This window comes from Gymnogyps californianus, chromosome 9 (genome assembly GCF_018139145.2).
Source record: "Gymnogyps californianus isolate 813 chromosome 9, ASM1813914v2, whole genome shotgun sequence".
Classification (NCBI taxonomy): domain Eukaryota; kingdom Metazoa; phylum Chordata; class Aves; order Accipitriformes; family Cathartidae; genus Gymnogyps; species Gymnogyps californianus.
In genome coordinates, this window is record NC_059479.1 from 15,348,589 (window position 1) to 15,366,106 (window position 17,518).

General features: G+C 38.8%; 1 protein-coding gene across 3 annotated transcripts in view; it reads left to right on the top strand.

Annotated features, from left to right (window-relative positions):
• AFF2 (ALF transcription elongation factor 2) overlaps positions 1–17,518 on the top strand; it is a 343,346-nt gene that overhangs the window by 207,291 nt on the left and 118,537 nt on the right. For 2 of the 3 annotated variants that reach the window (XM_050901642.1, XM_050901643.1), the window contains exons 5-7: positions 1,431–1,517; positions 4,325–4,361; positions 4,614–4,665. In XM_050901642.1, coding sequence (XP_050757599.1) covers positions 1,431–1,517; positions 4,325–4,361; positions 4,614–4,665 — 176 coding nt within the window. The remainder of the gene's footprint in view (positions 1–1,430; positions 1,518–4,324; positions 4,362–4,613; positions 4,666–17,518) is intronic. The other variant, XM_050901644.1, reaches the window with a different exon arrangement.

Genomic DNA, 17,518 nt, shown 5'->3' on the forward strand with positions numbered 1-17,518 from the left:
GTCTTTAGCCCAAATGCACCCACCACACTGCCCTTTTGACAATAGTTATATTTTCTTAATTGATTGTATTATGTTATATTTTTTGTTTGTGGAGCATTTGCAGTTGTTGTCGTGTTACCTACAGAAATTTGTGTGTTCATAAGCTTTCTTGTGGCTGGCCCTGGGCTTGACTAGTGTGAAATAGCAGCTGGAAAGTTTAGTTTACTGAAGTCAGGATTATGGCCATTGCACGCAAAATTTGCTAGATCAGACCCTCTTTTGCTCTTTGTCTCCCTTGTCTCAAGAAAGAATCCTTTCTGAGCTTTGTAAGCAAAGAAAAACAACCAAGACAAAGATATAACAGATTGCCAGAGACAAGTATTACTGCCTCTCTGAATATTTATTAAATTAAAAACAAAGATAAGAGAGAATGGAGCAGCATCTACCATAAAACACATTCATTAGAAGGGCATTTACAAGCTCTGCCTAAAACACCACTTTTGCAGTTTCTCTGTTTTACTGATTTTTGCCCTTCCTCTGAACATAAGCCCCAGTCTGCTCCCACCAAGCTCGGTGGGGCGGCAGTTCTAGGCCCCAGTATGAAAAAGCAGGGTGTGCACTGTCTCTTCTGCTTGTGTTTCATAGCCATAGGCACTCAGGTGATTTTTTTGAAGATAGTTGGAACATGCGTGTACAAATGATGAATTAACACACCGATACAGAAAATGGGCATGCTGCTTAGATGGTCTGGTAGGCAGGTCTTCACCAGAGACTTGGAGTTCCTAGTTAAGTACAGGCTTGCTGTGTAACCCTGTGCAAATCACCTAATCTCTCAGTCTCTCATTTTGAAATGAGATCGATAATGCTCTGATGCTGTGACACCACATACCACAGTAAGTGCCTGTGGCCAGTGCAATGAGAAGCAGCTTTGGTGCATAGGACACTGTTCCCGCTCTCTTCTACACCAGGCATTCATGCTGCAAGCCCACTCCAGCTTTTTCTAGACCCGCCTTTGGTTTATTTTGCCACTATGCAATCTCGAATAGGGTTGCATTTTGCCACCATGCAATCCTCTATAGGGTTGCATCCAATGCAATACAGGAGGGATCCCCTTCTTGCTTGGGCTTTGCAGGTAAAACCCTGTTCTATACCTGTGATAGCTTCATTCATACAGCTTGACAGGCTGACCGCAGAGGTGGAGTCAGCTGCCATCTGATGAAGACACAGATGGTCAAAATTTTCAAGAGTAAAACCTGTCCTCACCCTCGTTGCCAGGAAGTGCTGCCTGTTGGGTAGTTAAGGTGTTCACCTGCCACACAAGGATGGGTGGTGATGCTTCCTTAAGCAATTGCATCTCCAGGCTCAGTGGAGAATACACGATCATTTTTTCCTCTCTTTCTTCTTTATGTACCTGAATTTGTTTTCAAAAACATGTCTTTTTTCTTCCCTAGGAGATGACCCATTCCTGGCCTCCTCCTCTTACTGCTATTCACACTCCTGGCAAGGCTGAGCAGACAAAGTTTTCTATCCCAAGCAAGGTACAAGTAGGCTATTACTAGTGACCTGATTAACATTCTGTTCTGTTGAGAGTTCTTCGCTGGAGAGTTTATTTTTGTAATTGGTTCCATTTTCAAAAATTTCTAAGACTATTTTTAGTTGGAAATTCCCAATCAGACTGTTGTTACTAGTAGGACTGCTTATTTAAAGCTGCAGAAGTTACAGGGGACGGAAAGTGAACTTTATCTCTGTTGTTCTAAGAGTCGTTCTACATCAAGTACAATATATTTTATTTGTTTGTTTTTCTTCCATTATTATTTATGCAATGCAATGGCTGAAATGGTCATTTGTTCCTACTTAGTAATTGATTGCATGATGAGGTTCAGGCTGCATGGTCAAATTACGGTGACTTAAAATGTTCCTGCATGTGAACAGTGCTATGGCATCTGTCTGTGTGCACACTCCAAAGGCATGCAAAGTTGCGCAATGCAATCCTCGGTATTGGCCTTGTTAAAAGGATGCGCTCAGCACTTGCCATGTCAAAAACACGTGCCTGGAGAGTACCTGCAGTTCACCTAACATGCAGTGAATGGTTAAGTTGTATGATTTGAACCTGCCTTTAGCCCAAATTCCTTTGTTGCCTTCTAGCTATGATTCTGGTAGCACTGTTAGAGATCAAGCTCGTACCCAGGGCAATTGTTGCCGGAGGTATCTTTTGCTGGGACCTGAACAACTGTGAGCTGATGACGTTTGGGGAAGGGAGGAACTTTCTCAGGGTGGGAAATCTACACCAGTCTGACATGGAGCTACATAAAGGTTTCTTTCTAAAGGCAGGACCTTGGAAAATAGGTTATAAAACTGGTACTGCTTGACATTACGGTTCAAGCAATCATATCCTGTTTTAGAAGCTGGAATGTGATTTTCCTCTTACTGATTTTATCTGTTTGGTAGATATTCCCCTGTCTGAAATGCAGCCGCCATACTTAATTGGAAATCATATGAAATTAGCAGTATCTGTGGCTCCTTAAAAAAACAAAGCCAGCACCCAGAATGCCTTATTTTCACAGAATGTGATTGTTACTGCTCTAGGACTGCCATTGTCACTGCAGTTAACTGCTGCAGCATTAAGCATCAGAAGTCATAATCATACAAGAGTATAATCCTCATTGCAGATTGGGTTAAAGTCAGTTGAACCTATTTAGGTGAAAGTGGACTCTGACCTGTGTGAATACAGTGAGAGTAGAGGTTTTTGCCCACTGGAAGCTGGTTTGTTGTTTTTTTTTTAATTTATACCATCTCTTAATTTAGTGCTCTGTTTTTGATGGGCCCTATGGAAATTGGTCTAAGTCCTGCAGACGGCCACTATCTCCATTGGCAGCAGTATGAGCATAGGTTGAGAGAAGCTAAAATTTTGTTTTGCTTTTCTATTTCTATTAAGTTTGCTTTGAACTTTTAAGATCCACATCAAAGTTAATTTCTGGGCATGTTAAATGCTGATCCTAAAATTCTTGACCATATCACTTCAATACAAAATATAAATTATTTTTTTTTTTTTTTTTTTGAGCTAGCATTTCAGGAAATAGGCAAGCACATAAATGTTTCCAAGTTTGCTAGTTTTAGTTTAAAAAATACAACAGAAATGTCTCTTCAGAACATCACATTAAATCAATTGTAGGTAGCCAAATTATAGATCTTAGACATAATGTGGCTAGATTGTGCAGCCATATAAACCAGTGACGGGCACTATTAGAAGTTCTCAATTTAACTATTAAAAAAAAAAAGTATCCTCATGAGAAATGTATATAAAAAAGTATCCTCATGAGAAACATATATAAAAGAGTGTGATAAAAAAGGCGGAACTTATCAGAACAATTTATCCCTTTGACATTCAAATTTAAAGTGCCATGTTTACTCTTAGGGCACGATTTACTTCACAAGGGACTGACTGACAGCACAGTATAATATTAGGAACTAATAATGCCCTAAGAGGAAGTGCAGTGAGGGCTTTAATGACTTTAACATCCTACAGAACTAACACTTCCAGCAAAGTAGTGCCTGGCTGTAAGATGAGGTTGTAAATAACACCTTAATTTCAAATGATCAAACTCTGCTTGGAAGGAAAGCTGATTACAGTCACTGTGGACTATAAAGCCTAGAGAAAAACTAAGCAAGAAAACACTGTGACATTAAGGAAGCAGCTTAGTTATTGTGAGCCAACAAGAATCCCAGCATTAGCGTGCTCAGTGTTACAAACCAGATTCTGTGCTGGCTTAACGTTGTTGTACTTCCATTGATTTCATTGGATTTGGACCAGTTTCCATCAGGTGAAGTTCTGCCTCCTGTGTCTTTATCAAATCCTGTGTGTCACAGTCCGAATAAAAACAGTGACTATCACTAAAAGGTTACTGTATTTCCAAGCAGTGAGATCAAAAAAAGAAAGGCAGTGCTGCTGAATTTAATGCATAGTTGCATTTGTGGTGCGGTCTCAATTGTACATCATAGAAGGCTCATACACGCATCCATGGCCAAGCCTGGAAAAGGCTAGGACCACTGTGGGTGTAAATCTGAGCAGTATCTCCATAAAGGGGGTATGTAGATTTACAGCAGCTGAGGACAAGCTCTTGTCTGAACTGTGAGGGGGTCCCTCAGTTGTGCTCTGTCTCCACAGTTAACGTTTTTTTAAACTAATGTCACTGGTGCTGCCTTAACAATCACATGATCCCTTCCCTGTACCATCTCCTTCCCTGCTTGTGTAATGCCGGTGCCCTTAATCTAGCAAGCCAAGATATATCTTACCTTCTTCATCTTATTTAACTAATGCTGACATTTTGTGTGTTCTTCTTTGTAGGACTCCCAACATCTGACCTCAGGATACAATGTACAAAGTAGGTCTTTATCATCCTAGTCCTAACAGTCAGGGTTGAGTATTTTTTTTTTTCCTGCTTAACATCATTAAAACAAAGGCTAAAAAATTAATTTCTACAGTGCTAAAGCAGATCAGTTCCATTTTTTATTACATGTTATGCATTGTGGCATGTTGTGAAACCAAGTATAATTAGATGGGCTGACAGCTTTGGGTGCATTTTAATTCTACAGTAATCTTTTGACATTTGAAAATGTGTTTCCTTTGTTTGCAGAGTGGAGTGATCCAGCAGGGAAAGTTGCAACTAAGTCAGTGCCACAAAAGTCGTAAGTATTATTATTTCCAGCTTTAAATCTCATTTTAAATTTATCATAAAGAATGAGCTTATTTCTCCAAAGGTAACTAAAATCTAGCTCTGCTCATAATCTTGTCCTGGTGTTCAGGTGTTCTCAGTAGTCCTTAAAAATTAGCCATAAACCAGTTTTATGTTTTCAGTGCTTATTACTGTTTCTTCTTTTTAAGCATTAGCTAACAGAGGTATGTGTGAAAGATGAGTTTATTAAGCAGAAATAATGCTGATTTTAGTTGTACAGCTTGCCAAAATTAAATCACTTTTATGCTTCTCTCATCAGATACTAAGCCTCTTACAATAGAAAATGCAACTCAATGAACAGATGATGCAGGAATTTTAACATTCATACAGTGAGAGAGAGTAAAACACATCATACAGAATGATTCTACTAGCTGGTGTTGAGAAGCTGGTCTTGAGTTTCATACGCTTCGAAACAGCTGAAAATCACAGATGATCTATAAATATGACAGTTTAAAATTGTGGAAGAGCTAATTCTCCATTGTGTTAAACCATTTTTCTTTGGTGCTTCTCTGGTGTAAGGCTGCAATAATGTAGCAGTGAGTTGAGACTGAGCTGGTTTTTTACTTTTACCCCAGCATCTCAAAGTAATTTACAAACAAGAATTAAATAATAACTTTGAAAAGTAGGTTGTTGGTTTTATACTTACGAAAATGGTATGGGTCTGATTTCAGCTCAGAGCTGCTATTTTTTTAGTGTTCAAGTGTTTTAAACTACTGAATGCAGAAATGCACTAGCTTAACTGACATTTGTGTAAATACAATGTGTTCATTTAAAATGACTTCAAAATTATTCTAGTGGTTCCCCTTAATCTACTAAGGACACAATTTTAAGTAAATCCCTATAGGGGAAGAAAAATCAATGTGGAGATACCTACATAGGTTTTAAAAATGAATTTAAATATATTGATTCTTAGTGCAAGTTTGTGTACAGGAAAGGAATTGTTGGAGTTCAGTGATTTGTCTGTGACCATGTAAGAGATGCGGGACTAGACTAGATGTGGGTGCCGAATCCATAGATGCCGAATCCACCAGGCTCTGAAGGTCCAGTTCTTTACTCACAAACTCAAGTCATGGAAGTACTCATTCAAATAAAGTTTGTTGAGTAAAGCTTTACAAAATTATGGTTAAATGACTAATTCAATTTTAAAATGAAGTGTTTTTTTCTTCAGATTGAATGAGAATTGGATAGGAATGCTAATGATAAATAGATTAATTTGCATGAATAGCATTTATTTATAAAACTTAGTAACAAATTAGTTTTTGCCCTTTGCCGTTTGATTTCCAGTAATGGCTTGGTTTTTTTAAGAGAATCTAGCCAACTATACCCACTGTTCTTGGTAACAGAATGGGTGCATTCATGTTTCAGAACGTCTAAGTGATCCAAACCTAACATCAAGCACATTCCATAGTAAAAAAATATTATTACATCTTAAAATGATTTTTCTCCTAAAGCAAGTGTATTTGGATTCCACTGTGAAAAATATTTTAGTGAGTATACCATAAAATACAATATTTCAATAGTTTGTAACCAACAGTAATAGACTTGTCAATCATGGTTTATAGTTATAAGCTGAATTTCAAAAGAACAGTGCTTCAGAGCTCAGTGGTATATAGTGCATTTAATGGGACCAAAGCTCTCTATAGGAAGCCTGATATAAAACCCGAAGACACTGAGTACATTTTATGAACCAGTTGCTCTCTGTTCTGCTGCTTGATCTAAAGTTCCAGTACTATCAATCAGATTTCTGCTGCAATGAACTGCCTTCTTATGGTAGGTGATAGATTTTACACATGAGAGATCAGAGCTGCAATAAAGCTACTTTTATTTTTAGCTTCCAAATGAAGATCAGCTAACCCATTACTATCACTTTTTCTCTTTTACTGCAGAAAAATTGTTAAGGCAGCTTCTAAGAATTTCCATAGGGCTTTGGGAGGTTAGAAGGCAGTCCACTGTGAGACTTGGTATTACGAGGCCAATTTGTTTCTTTAGATCTGCGTGTGCAGTTACCACCGCTTTCACTGGGAATTACAGTACTTGAGGACATAATGAAATTAAAGCAGAGGGTGGGGCAGAAAGACATAATGGTATCAAGTAGAGCTGGATAGTGCAATCCAAATAAACCCTGATAGATTGACAGCTCCTGCAGTCATTGTGTATTTTAATAATATAGTATTTATCAGGTTGCAATTGTATTAAGAAGGATTTAATCTTTCTAACATTGGACAGTTTCAGCGATCTTGGAGCGTATGAGTGAAAGTACGGTCCAACTTATCCCCAGTAACATTTGTTGCTACACTGTCAGCCACACAGCATGATCTTACTGACTTCAAAACTGTATCCTCGACCAATTCCTTATACATTTTGTCGATGGGATCTGTTATCTATATTTCAGTTTCATCAAATCTGACTGAATTTGGGTTTGTTCATCTGTATGCTTTGTTAGAGACCTTTTAACCTGGACATGTTTCTAGATGTTGCCCAACTTTTTTAAGTTTACGTGCAATTCAAGTGAAACTTCAGTTATATTTTCCATTTACATTGGTCCTAGTGACAGTCTTACAGATTCCATTGGCTTTGTTAGAAATCCATAGGAATTGGTAGTAACGTGCTTGCATTCACCATATCGCTGAGTTACACCATGAGTAGTTGAGCGATGTGTGCAGAACAAAGATACTTTACCTTCATGATGCTGTATTCTGCTCCAGCAGCCAAGCTGCCTGTGTCTCATTACAGAATTTAGGTGTAGAAACGTTGGCATCACGGAAGATGAGACCAAACGGATGTATGGTCTTTGCAAGATAAGTTTTCAGGTGCGTGCTTCTAGGGGAAAGAATGGAGGCAACCTACTGCAAGGTAGATTAATTGACCAACATCTTGCTTTTGTAGGGGGATGCAAGATGCATGACTTCTTGTCTAAGTAAAGCTTTCTGAAATATGAATTTCATCCTTTTTATACTATTTCAATGTACTTTATTACATCCACATGCTGGAGAAACCCAATCCCCAATGCTTTGCAGCAGGTAAGATAGGTAGAGTAGTTGGGGTTGTGTCTAAATTCTGCACCTATGTTGTCCATGAGTACGTGTACATGTAACTAACCTCAGATCCTAATTTCTACTAAAAAATCTGAAAAATGAAATTTTGAACTCTGATGTGCATGCGTGTGTGTATGTGTACCACGGTGAACTTCTATAGCTGAAATCAGGCTATGTAAAACTACGGCACTTGGCTTCCCTTTTTTTTTAATTTCAAATTCACTGTAAATCTCCATTGGGTATTGTGCAGTCAGTTTTCAGCCAGTCTACTCTGATTAGTTTATTATGATGCATAGTAAGCAGGAACAGATAAGGTGCAACCAATTGCACTGAGAAGGATTTTCTGTCAACTTCCATGAATGTGAGGGTACGAACTCAGCTTGCGACTTAGGTTTCTGTTATATAATTACCATTGCAAGTATGTCATCCGCAAACATCGAGTCCTTTTGTTCTGTTTTGGTTGTTAGCATTTGGCCTCTGTCCAGTTGGAAACTACCCAGAACCTTTTTAATCAAGCACATCCTGTGTTTCGAAATCATACTGCAGAGTAGTCTTGGGTAGTTTCCATAAAAGCCTAGCTAAAAAGAAGAATGTAATCATAATGGTATTCTTCCCCTGTCATAAAATTACTTCCTATACTTACTGTATTAATACAGTATTAAAAGGCCTTTCTCATGGGCTCAGTGAACTACCGGAAACCATTAAAAACTTAGAGCAGCAAATTTTTATGGATCAGACAAAAACAACTTAGTTTATAGAGTTTTTGTTATCCATCATACTTAATGATACACAACCTGTGTGGGGGCTAGAGAACAGCTAAAAAAGAAAACAAGCAGCTGAAACTCTTTATGTGATATTTCAGCAAGGATTTTTCAAAGGGGGCTCACCACTGGTTTCAGCTGGGCCAGGATTTCACTTCACAATTCTAAAAAAATGTCAGTTAATACCAGTACTTTTCTAATCCCAAAGATTATCATAATACTTGATGGAAGCCTGTTTGAAAATGGAAATGTGCTTCTCAACATCTTAACTACTTTTCATAAGTATCTAATGGCTTTTTGGAAGTTCTCCACTGTGTCAGGGACAGCCACCTGGGAGCATGGAAAACAAAATTTGGCAGCATGTTCAAGCTATGAATTAAAGGTAATTCACGGTTTGAAGTGAATCAGCATGAGGTCCTTATGAAGAGTAATCAGACATCAAGAGGATTTTACACCAAGGATTGTATATTGGATAATGCGACAACAAGTAATGTTGTTATTCAGAACATTCAAATCAAGAAGCAGTGATGAATTCTTAACCTTGAAAGGAATCAGTTTTGAAAAACTGGGATTCATTCAACGTTGATGCGTCATTTCCAGTTCAATCACATGAACCAAGAATGTAAAATTCATCTCCAACTGGAATAGGAAGAATGTTTCTATTTATGTATCCAACTCTATATCTGAGTTCCAGTCACAATCCAGCCCAGGTGTAATACACCAAAGAAGCTGAAATTTTAGTATTTCTAATTACAGTTTTTAATCGATCATATTAAAACATAAGAGCGTCAATTGATCCCACAGTGTTGATAGCCTGCTTTCTTTTATGGCATACATTCATTTTCGCTTAGCGAGTGTGGCAAGCTTTAATCGTTAGACTAAGTACTGCCTGTTTGTTAGAAGTAGGAAGTTCCAAAGATATTCCCTCTGGGTAAACTGGGAAAGTCATGAATACAAGGGACTTGCACTGCCATGTACAAATTATGATAAGTGAAACAACAGTGGCATGTAATTGGAACTCCATTAATCTTCAGAGAGCTCCAGTGCACCATATTAAAGGGACAAATAGCAAATGAAAATAGAAGGATCTGTTTTGGTAAGAAGTCGTTCATCTTTCATATTTACAGTTTTGTTTTGTTAGTTAGAAGTTTACTTTGCATCCTTTTGCCTCCTAAGTTCTTGGGTTTGGAGCAATGATAGTCAAGATTGTATCATTTTGTTCCTCACTGCCACAGGCTTTTCCTTTTGAGCAAAGTACTAAGTAATTGGGAATAAAACAAACATACAAGCATTTCTTAGACAGTTGCCTATACAAGCAAACTTGCAAAATATTTCAGCTGCTGTGAAATACGTTAAAATCCAGTGTCGTAATTAAAAGCCCTGTATCCTTGAAGATAAGCCCATTATTCAAAATAATTTCTAAATTAGACTTTTAATTTGTTTTCATTATTCAGCTGGCTCACATACAGTTTAACCTCCCTGTCAAAATGAAGTTATTTCCTAATACATAGTTTTCCATGATCTCTTTCTCCTGACATGTTTATAAATCAGTTTAAAAGATTGTGGGAACAGAACTAAATTAATTCTCTTATATTTTGCTGATCAATGTTGAATAATTTTGCTTGACTAGCAGAGACTTACATAATTACTGCCTTTAAGAATGCCTGAAACAAGCTAACCAACTGCATTCTTGCCAGTGTTGCTGATTGCAACTCAAGTGAGCACTGAACCATTTGAATTTCCTCTGATACTGTATAACCCCCCATTAAAAATTCAACATTTATTTGCCCTAACTAACAAGTAGCAGTTGAAATACTTTGTTCTCAAGTAGGATGCACTGCTGCATCACTGCCAAACGTATGCAACCACTGAACTGCAACCACTGAAGTGTCAGTATTAATAGAGACAGGTAAACGACACACATTAACGTGTTTGGATTCGGGGTGTATTTCCCTGTCCGCTACATATCAGTTCCCATTTTGGAAACTGGTTAGACTGCAAATCTGCCACAGGTTTCCCTGTATTTAAAGAGCTTTTCCACAGGCAGCAGCGTATGTTGTGCCTTCATGGCTTAAGGCCAGTCTCAAACTGACCTCCCAATTTACATTTCTGTGGGATGGAATCACTTCCAAACTTCAGTGCAACTTCAAACATGCATTTTGAAAAACAAATGTACTTGGTAAATCTGAAAATGTAAATCAGGATAGAGCAGAGGCAGCCACCACACTCAGTACCTCTCCCACCCATTTGTTTTCTGAGCTGCATGCTTGCTGGTAAAATGCATATAAACTAACTTCTTGTTTGGCTTTCTGGCCATCACGATTTGGACCTCACTCTGCTCCCTTTTGTCTTAACTCTGACCTGTCAGTAAATTTCACGTTCAGAGCCAAGCCATTTCCCTCTCTGGCTTTTTCTTCCTCATGCTCTTTGCTCTAGTCCCTTTTATTCTTACTGTCGTATCTTACTGGCTTTGTAGACTTCAGTAGCCTGAGACAAACTGAGCAAATTGTCACCCAGATTCATCTGCACCATGCTGCAAAATAGTCATAATCGGAAATGGGTGATAAGCTTGAAAGAAGAATGGATTTTGCCAGGAAGCTTGGCATTCATAATACCAGAGTGGGCTTGAAACTCCCAATTTGTGTCCTAAATATCCTAGGTAAGACTAACAGCCACTTTTCCTAATATCACAAGTTAATCCTTTGCATCTTTCCTCTGAATCCCTCTGACAACCCCAATAATCCACCACATTTTTCTCAGCTTTACACTCTCCATCCAGAGGAGCTTATATTGCTACCATTATCCTTTGGGCTCAGGGCTCAGCAGGGCTCCAAAGCCTATCAATTTTCTGGCCAGAGGGCTTATTTTTTATGAAGTGAAGTTCTCACAACACCCCATGGGGCTAGGCCACGCTCACTGCATTATCCTCTGTCTTGGATAGCCCTTGGAGCCACAGATTCAGAATAGTTTTACCTTACAAACAGATCCTCCCAAACGGTGAAAAAGGAAAATGTCCCGCACTGCTGGGCTAATTACTGTTCTAAATTCCTGGAGGAAGAACTGCTTCCCTCACTTGTGTCCATGCATCTCGGAAAAATGCATTTTGAGACTTTCCTAATGCTGTAACCACAACTTCCCCAAAAAATGATGTAGCCCTGGAGGAGGAGGGAGACGTCTGTAGTCTTACTCCAGTAGGTGCAAACCAATTGTTTAATTAAAATCCATGTTATGGAAAACACAGGAGGGGGCCTAGAAAATTGGCAAATAAAAAGTTTCCTAGTTTCCATGGGAGCTTTTTATCCTTCAAGATAAAAATAGTAAACAAAATCTGAAGATAGTTTAGCTTTCAGGAAATTGTTCCTTACTGGAAAGTCTTGTTTAGTCAAAATGCTTCACAAAAAGATCTTTACAGGTTTTGAAAGAAAGATGTTGACTCATCTACCTCATATTGACAAGAAAGACTTAAATGCAGCTGTCAGGCTCATCCAAGTCTGCAAAAGTAGTAAATATCTCCAGTAATGAAGGGATTGCTTTCACAGCTATTTACCTGTTAGAGTCTGCTGAACTATTTGCTTTTTGGGCATCCCTGATAAGTTACATGCATGTAACTGTGTTTTAAGGACATATATGTGCTTTTCTGCAGAGAGAGAGGAATGTGAATCAGTGCTGCTCATATTTGATTTAGCATGAATTTCAACAGTTCCAGACAAATTTGAAAGCCTATACAAATCATGTAGCTTCAAGTCTGGCTGTGTGCTAGACTGGAATTTTTTGTTAGGTCAGACCTTTATCTCAGCTTCTTTTTGTGGCTCTTTATGGGGAGATTGAAGAGGAACTGAAACTGGTGACCTGTCTTGACCTTTAGTACTGGATTAAAATTCCAACTTGCTGCCATGGCAACGGGGCCTTGAAAATTAGATCCTGACAGAAGCAGGGAGAAACTTAAAACTGCAACTGCTGCACTGAACTGAAGAAAGGTTGCTTACAATTGTCAGTGACAGGCTCTTAATTGAAATAATCTGCCTTTCCCTGTACCTAAAAAAAATAAGGAAGAGAGAAATGAAAAAAAACCAAACCCAGAAAACTGTGTCTTGATTTTTTTTTAGGCAAAAATCCGTTGCAATTCAAGGTAAAGCACATGCTGCAGAATCCAGCACAGACTCTGATATTAGAGGTGGCAGCAAGTGAACCTGCATGGTGAGAAGGGAGCCAGACATGCACTCGCAAAGGTCTAAACCACCCAGACCAGACTGGTAGCAGGAGCCAGACAGTGGCCAGTGTTAAATCACAGGTTAACTTTCTATTTTTTTTCTCCTTTAACCTGACACCAGGGATCAAAATAGACATCACAGTGTCGCATCTGACTCCCAGGATCCATGCAATTATCTGTTCTGTAGATGTAAAGGGATAAACATAAGCTAGATAGTGCTATTTCAGATCAAGTGTGATAAAAGTTACTCATTTTCCAATCTAATCAATGCAACAGTCAGAGGGAGATAATAGTGCAAGTCCTTCACTGCTAAAGGAGGTTAAGTTGTTTTTTTCCCCATCGAGAGCAGAATGCTGTTTGAAGGGAGCACCTGAAGGGAAAAGGTGCTGAGGGTCACATAAAGGATTTCCTCCCCTTTTTCACTTTATCCAGGAATCCCCCTCATCCCAAAATCAAATAACCTTGAAGATCAGGTTGCAACACTGTCTCATGTTAAACTGTGGCTTTCTCCAAACACCCAAGGGTCCTGAGGATGCTCTGAGGACCCTGCTCCCCTTCCCAAGGCGAGGAAGGACCAGAATGATCCCCCATCACACAGGGGGATGCTGCCTTCTAGCAGCCACTAGCCCCTCTTTCTAAAGTCCCTGTAGGGATTGCTGCCTTCTTCACAAAAAAAAAAAAAAAAAAAATAAAATAAAATCATAAAAACGTATAGATTTTACATATCAGATAAAGGAGGTTTCTTAATGGACAGATAGATACCATTGAATTGGATTAGATGCTCTGTACAGTTAGATAACTGCTGCAGAATCAGATTGGATTGTAGGTACTATATATAGCTAGATGAAAGTTTAACAACTGTAGGTAGATGGCATTAAATTTTTGGAAGAGATAGTTTTGTCAAAGCTTAGTGTCCAAACTTACTGCAAAATCCTAAGACCATGTTTGGAGTCTGAATTCAAGTAGAAGGCACGCACAGAAAAGTACTTCCTTTAGTTTTCTTTAGACTGTACTACTAAAGTATTGGATTTGTTATGTATTGGTGTATTGTATAATTATAGGATCAAAGGAAATATTACAGATGTTCACAAACACAAAATTTTGTGTGTTGTATCATTCACTGCATGGTTTAGAGATAATGTTTATCACTAATACTGTCCTTTATCAAGGGCAGGTAAGCATTAAGCAAGTGCAAGTTGCGTTGAAATAATGCATTGTATCATCTTAACATTGATTTCTGGAATAGACTGTTCACTTGATACACGGCAGAAAGTGGGTGAGTAGATGAGCAGTTTTCTAACAAAGGAAAACAAAATCTACTTAACATTTCCCAGGCTCTGAGTTATGTGCTTCAGTAATGTCAGACAGTTAAAAATAGAGGCCATTATTTGAAATTTCAAGTGTCAAATTAATTCCTAGAGTAAGTTAGTTATTTCAGAGGAGTTGCTGTCAGAGATGAATTTGGCCCATCCTGTTGTACACTTGCCACTGTTACCATTTCCTGCAAAGCACCACTAATTCTGCCTTAATTACTGTCAGACTGGACTATGGAGCCCTGGAGTATCTGGCAATAAACTTGTGTTTTGCTGGGAGGGAAGGTAAAGAAACATTTAAATAGGTTTTTAAAATAAGCATGAAATCTCTGAAGATGTACTGTTGTAGTGCATGCTGTATATCAAAATATATAAGCATCTAGTTGTAACAATGGCTTTGTAAACACATTACTGAGCAAACTATGAAAAGTAATCCACCAAGGGGCTGTTTCCCTAACTCATAAGCACGAAGTTAAGAGACCAGTGCCATAAAGTAGATATGTGCTGTTAAAAAATACTTCCTTTTATGTGAGATTATTTTGTGTTAAGCCCAATAGATGATTCCTTTTTTATTTTTAGTTGCATATCTTTTAATGCTTGGAAATATTTGTGTTTAAGGCAAAAGTCAGCCGTCCTTGGAAAATCCATGAATAATTCATTAATACGTAAACATGGGGCAAACAATGCTTAAGGGTGGCATGAAAGTACCCACATGCACCTCACGTGGGCAGAGTGCAGCTCTGTCATGCGGTCCTACTACAGCTATCCGCTAGCTTTTTGTGGAATTACAGTATTGCGATGCATAATGAGGAAAGCCTTCAGCACTGTCATTCCTTTTAGCAGCCTGCAGGCATGGCCCGAGGGGCGGTTGGAGCCCACCTCCCCGGGCATGCAGAGCCTCCTCGCTCCCAAGCCCTGCGGTGGCTCGGTGAGCTTTCAGCTGCTCCAGGGCAGCCGCACTGCAGCAGGGCTGTAGGCTGCTTATCCAGGAGGAGCACAATGTCTTACAGCCATTTTGGAGGCCACAGTTTCCAACTAATCTTGGCACAGCTGTCAATCACATGTGCATATCACTTGCCTCCATGTCCCCACCCCAAACCAGTTCAGAGCAGCCTTCTGCAAAATAGAAAAGGCATGAGGCAAACCATGCTACGGTATGAATAGTTCTGATCTCTTGTTGGCATCTTGCCTCATGCCTGGCTGAGGAGCCTTCCCACCATACAGCGTTCGTGGATAATGTCAAGAAGGAAAGGGAGATCACAACCAGAGGATGATCTGAATTCTGGGTTGATAAGCTTTTCTGCATTTACCCGTCATGTCTTCTTTCAAAGCAAACAGCAGTGTTCCTGGTGACTACAAGGGGAGTTTGCTCAGATAGTGTGCAGCTTACTCTCAGAGGGATTTTATTCAGGAAATTGCAAAACTTGAATAAGAAAAGGTGTTAAGTGAATTATATACAAACTGGATATGGAATTAATCTGCCATAGCCAAAAACCAGTAAAAGCTCATGTATTGCCAATTGCTGATACTTCTTGCAGTTTTGTAAATTGTGCAGCTATGCAAACACTGAGCTAAAAATCCAATATCACCTTCCTTCTCCAAAATACTGAACTTTCCATGCTATTTAGCTTTAGCCAAAGTGTTACGTACTATTCTTCTTATTATTAAATGACTCTTGTGAATTTAAAAAACTACACAAACATTGATATTGGTTGGATCCTTGGTAATGGTACACAGCTCAGACTGATTAATACCAGTGAGAGAGCTTTCATTGATTTTGTTTGCCTTGTCTCAACCAGTAGAAAAAGTACCTATTTAGGGGATTGGAGAAAATTTATATAGTTGAAATCTCAGATATGACTGGTCGTGGTGCTGTTCTTAGAAGTAATGGGAGATTGAGACTTTTTGGAAGAAAGAGCAATATACCTGGTTATGAAGATTTTGCTGGACTTGTTTATTAGTATAACGATATGGTGTTTCAGCATTGTTGTGTTTTTAAAGACTGAAGGCTTTAATAAACAGCTGTTGTTCATCTATAGTAAGTTTTTTAAAAGTCCATTCTGATAGGTAAAATTACTTCACATGTAGTCTACAGAACATGCACCATGCATCGTATTAAAAAAAGAATAAAGCAAACACAATGAATCTGTTAAATCGTAATGGCTCCCAATCGTGACAAATTTGCAGATTAAAGCTCATTGAATACACATTTAAATGATAAATGATAATGGCTTGGAAAGAGCCATTATGATCTATTTCATCAATAATCCACATTTTTTGCCTTGTAACTACACCAAGGATGAACATAATGGATACTGCCTGATGCAAAAAATATTTTGTTTATGAAAGTGAATCAGAGAAAAGAAATTCTCAGATTAACAAATTTAGTGGTTGTTACTGTTTGTTTATATTGTTTATACATGACAGATTTTTCCCATTATTAATATTAATCATTTACAGCTCCAGAGCTTGTACACAGAAAAAAACATGTTTAGTCTTAGTATCCCTCAAACTGCAGTTGATTTCACTGAGTTTTGGAAGGTGTAAGCAAGCAGAATGAAGCAGGGATGCAGAATTAAATATTCAAGGTTTTCGACTGCAGATTGTTCAGCACTCGTGAGCACCCAGTCCCACAAAGTTTGTGAGCAGCATTCAGTGGGTTTGTCACGAACCTGTCATGTTTCCCATGCAGAAACACATGCACATTTTCTTAATTTACTGTGCGCTGGGGTTTGCTGTGCCTGCCCAGGACAGCCTTCAGGGTACTCCAGCAGTTCCCAAGTGCATTCAGTTCGGTCCAGATGGTGCTGATGTGTTTTGGTGCTCATGGGCATGCACCCGTAGAAGACCTGGTGGGGTTTTGTCAACAAAATCCTCAAATTGTGCTGAAACAAAATTTCCTGCTGAAGAAAGAGGAGGGGTGAGGGTAGACCCAAGTGTGCTGTGTTGCCAACTCTTGGTTGTAATCTCATGTGCACGTGCATGTGATGTCGTGCCTCATTGGGTTAGGACTTCAGTGGCGAGTGCCTCTAGGACTGAGTTCCTGAAGGCCATTTATAAAGCAGCAGCAAAATTCTGTTTGGAGTGAGGGGTGACAAGGTGTGTCTTTGTGGGATATTCTGACTGGAAATTAGCAGTTAACTTAAAGCTAAAATTTTTTAAATTGAGTGCATATTTTCATATGCGACGCCCAAAAGCTAAATCTGCTACAGGTATGAACTGCGGTGGATTCATTTGCCTTACTGTGTTGCTGGATAAATTGAATGAGTTAACAGTGGAGCAGGATGCCAGTACGCTTAGTCATAAAAGTCATCTCAGTGAAGTTACTAGACTCATCCATCTGAAGGACGTGAAGGTCCTTTTTAAGAACCACATTTATCAAGTACTTCTGGGCATTTTCTGTTTTCTGGTAACATACCATTGCAGATTAGCTCCATGGAGCCATTTAACAATAAACAAGACTGTTGGAATGTCATCTGAGAAAAAA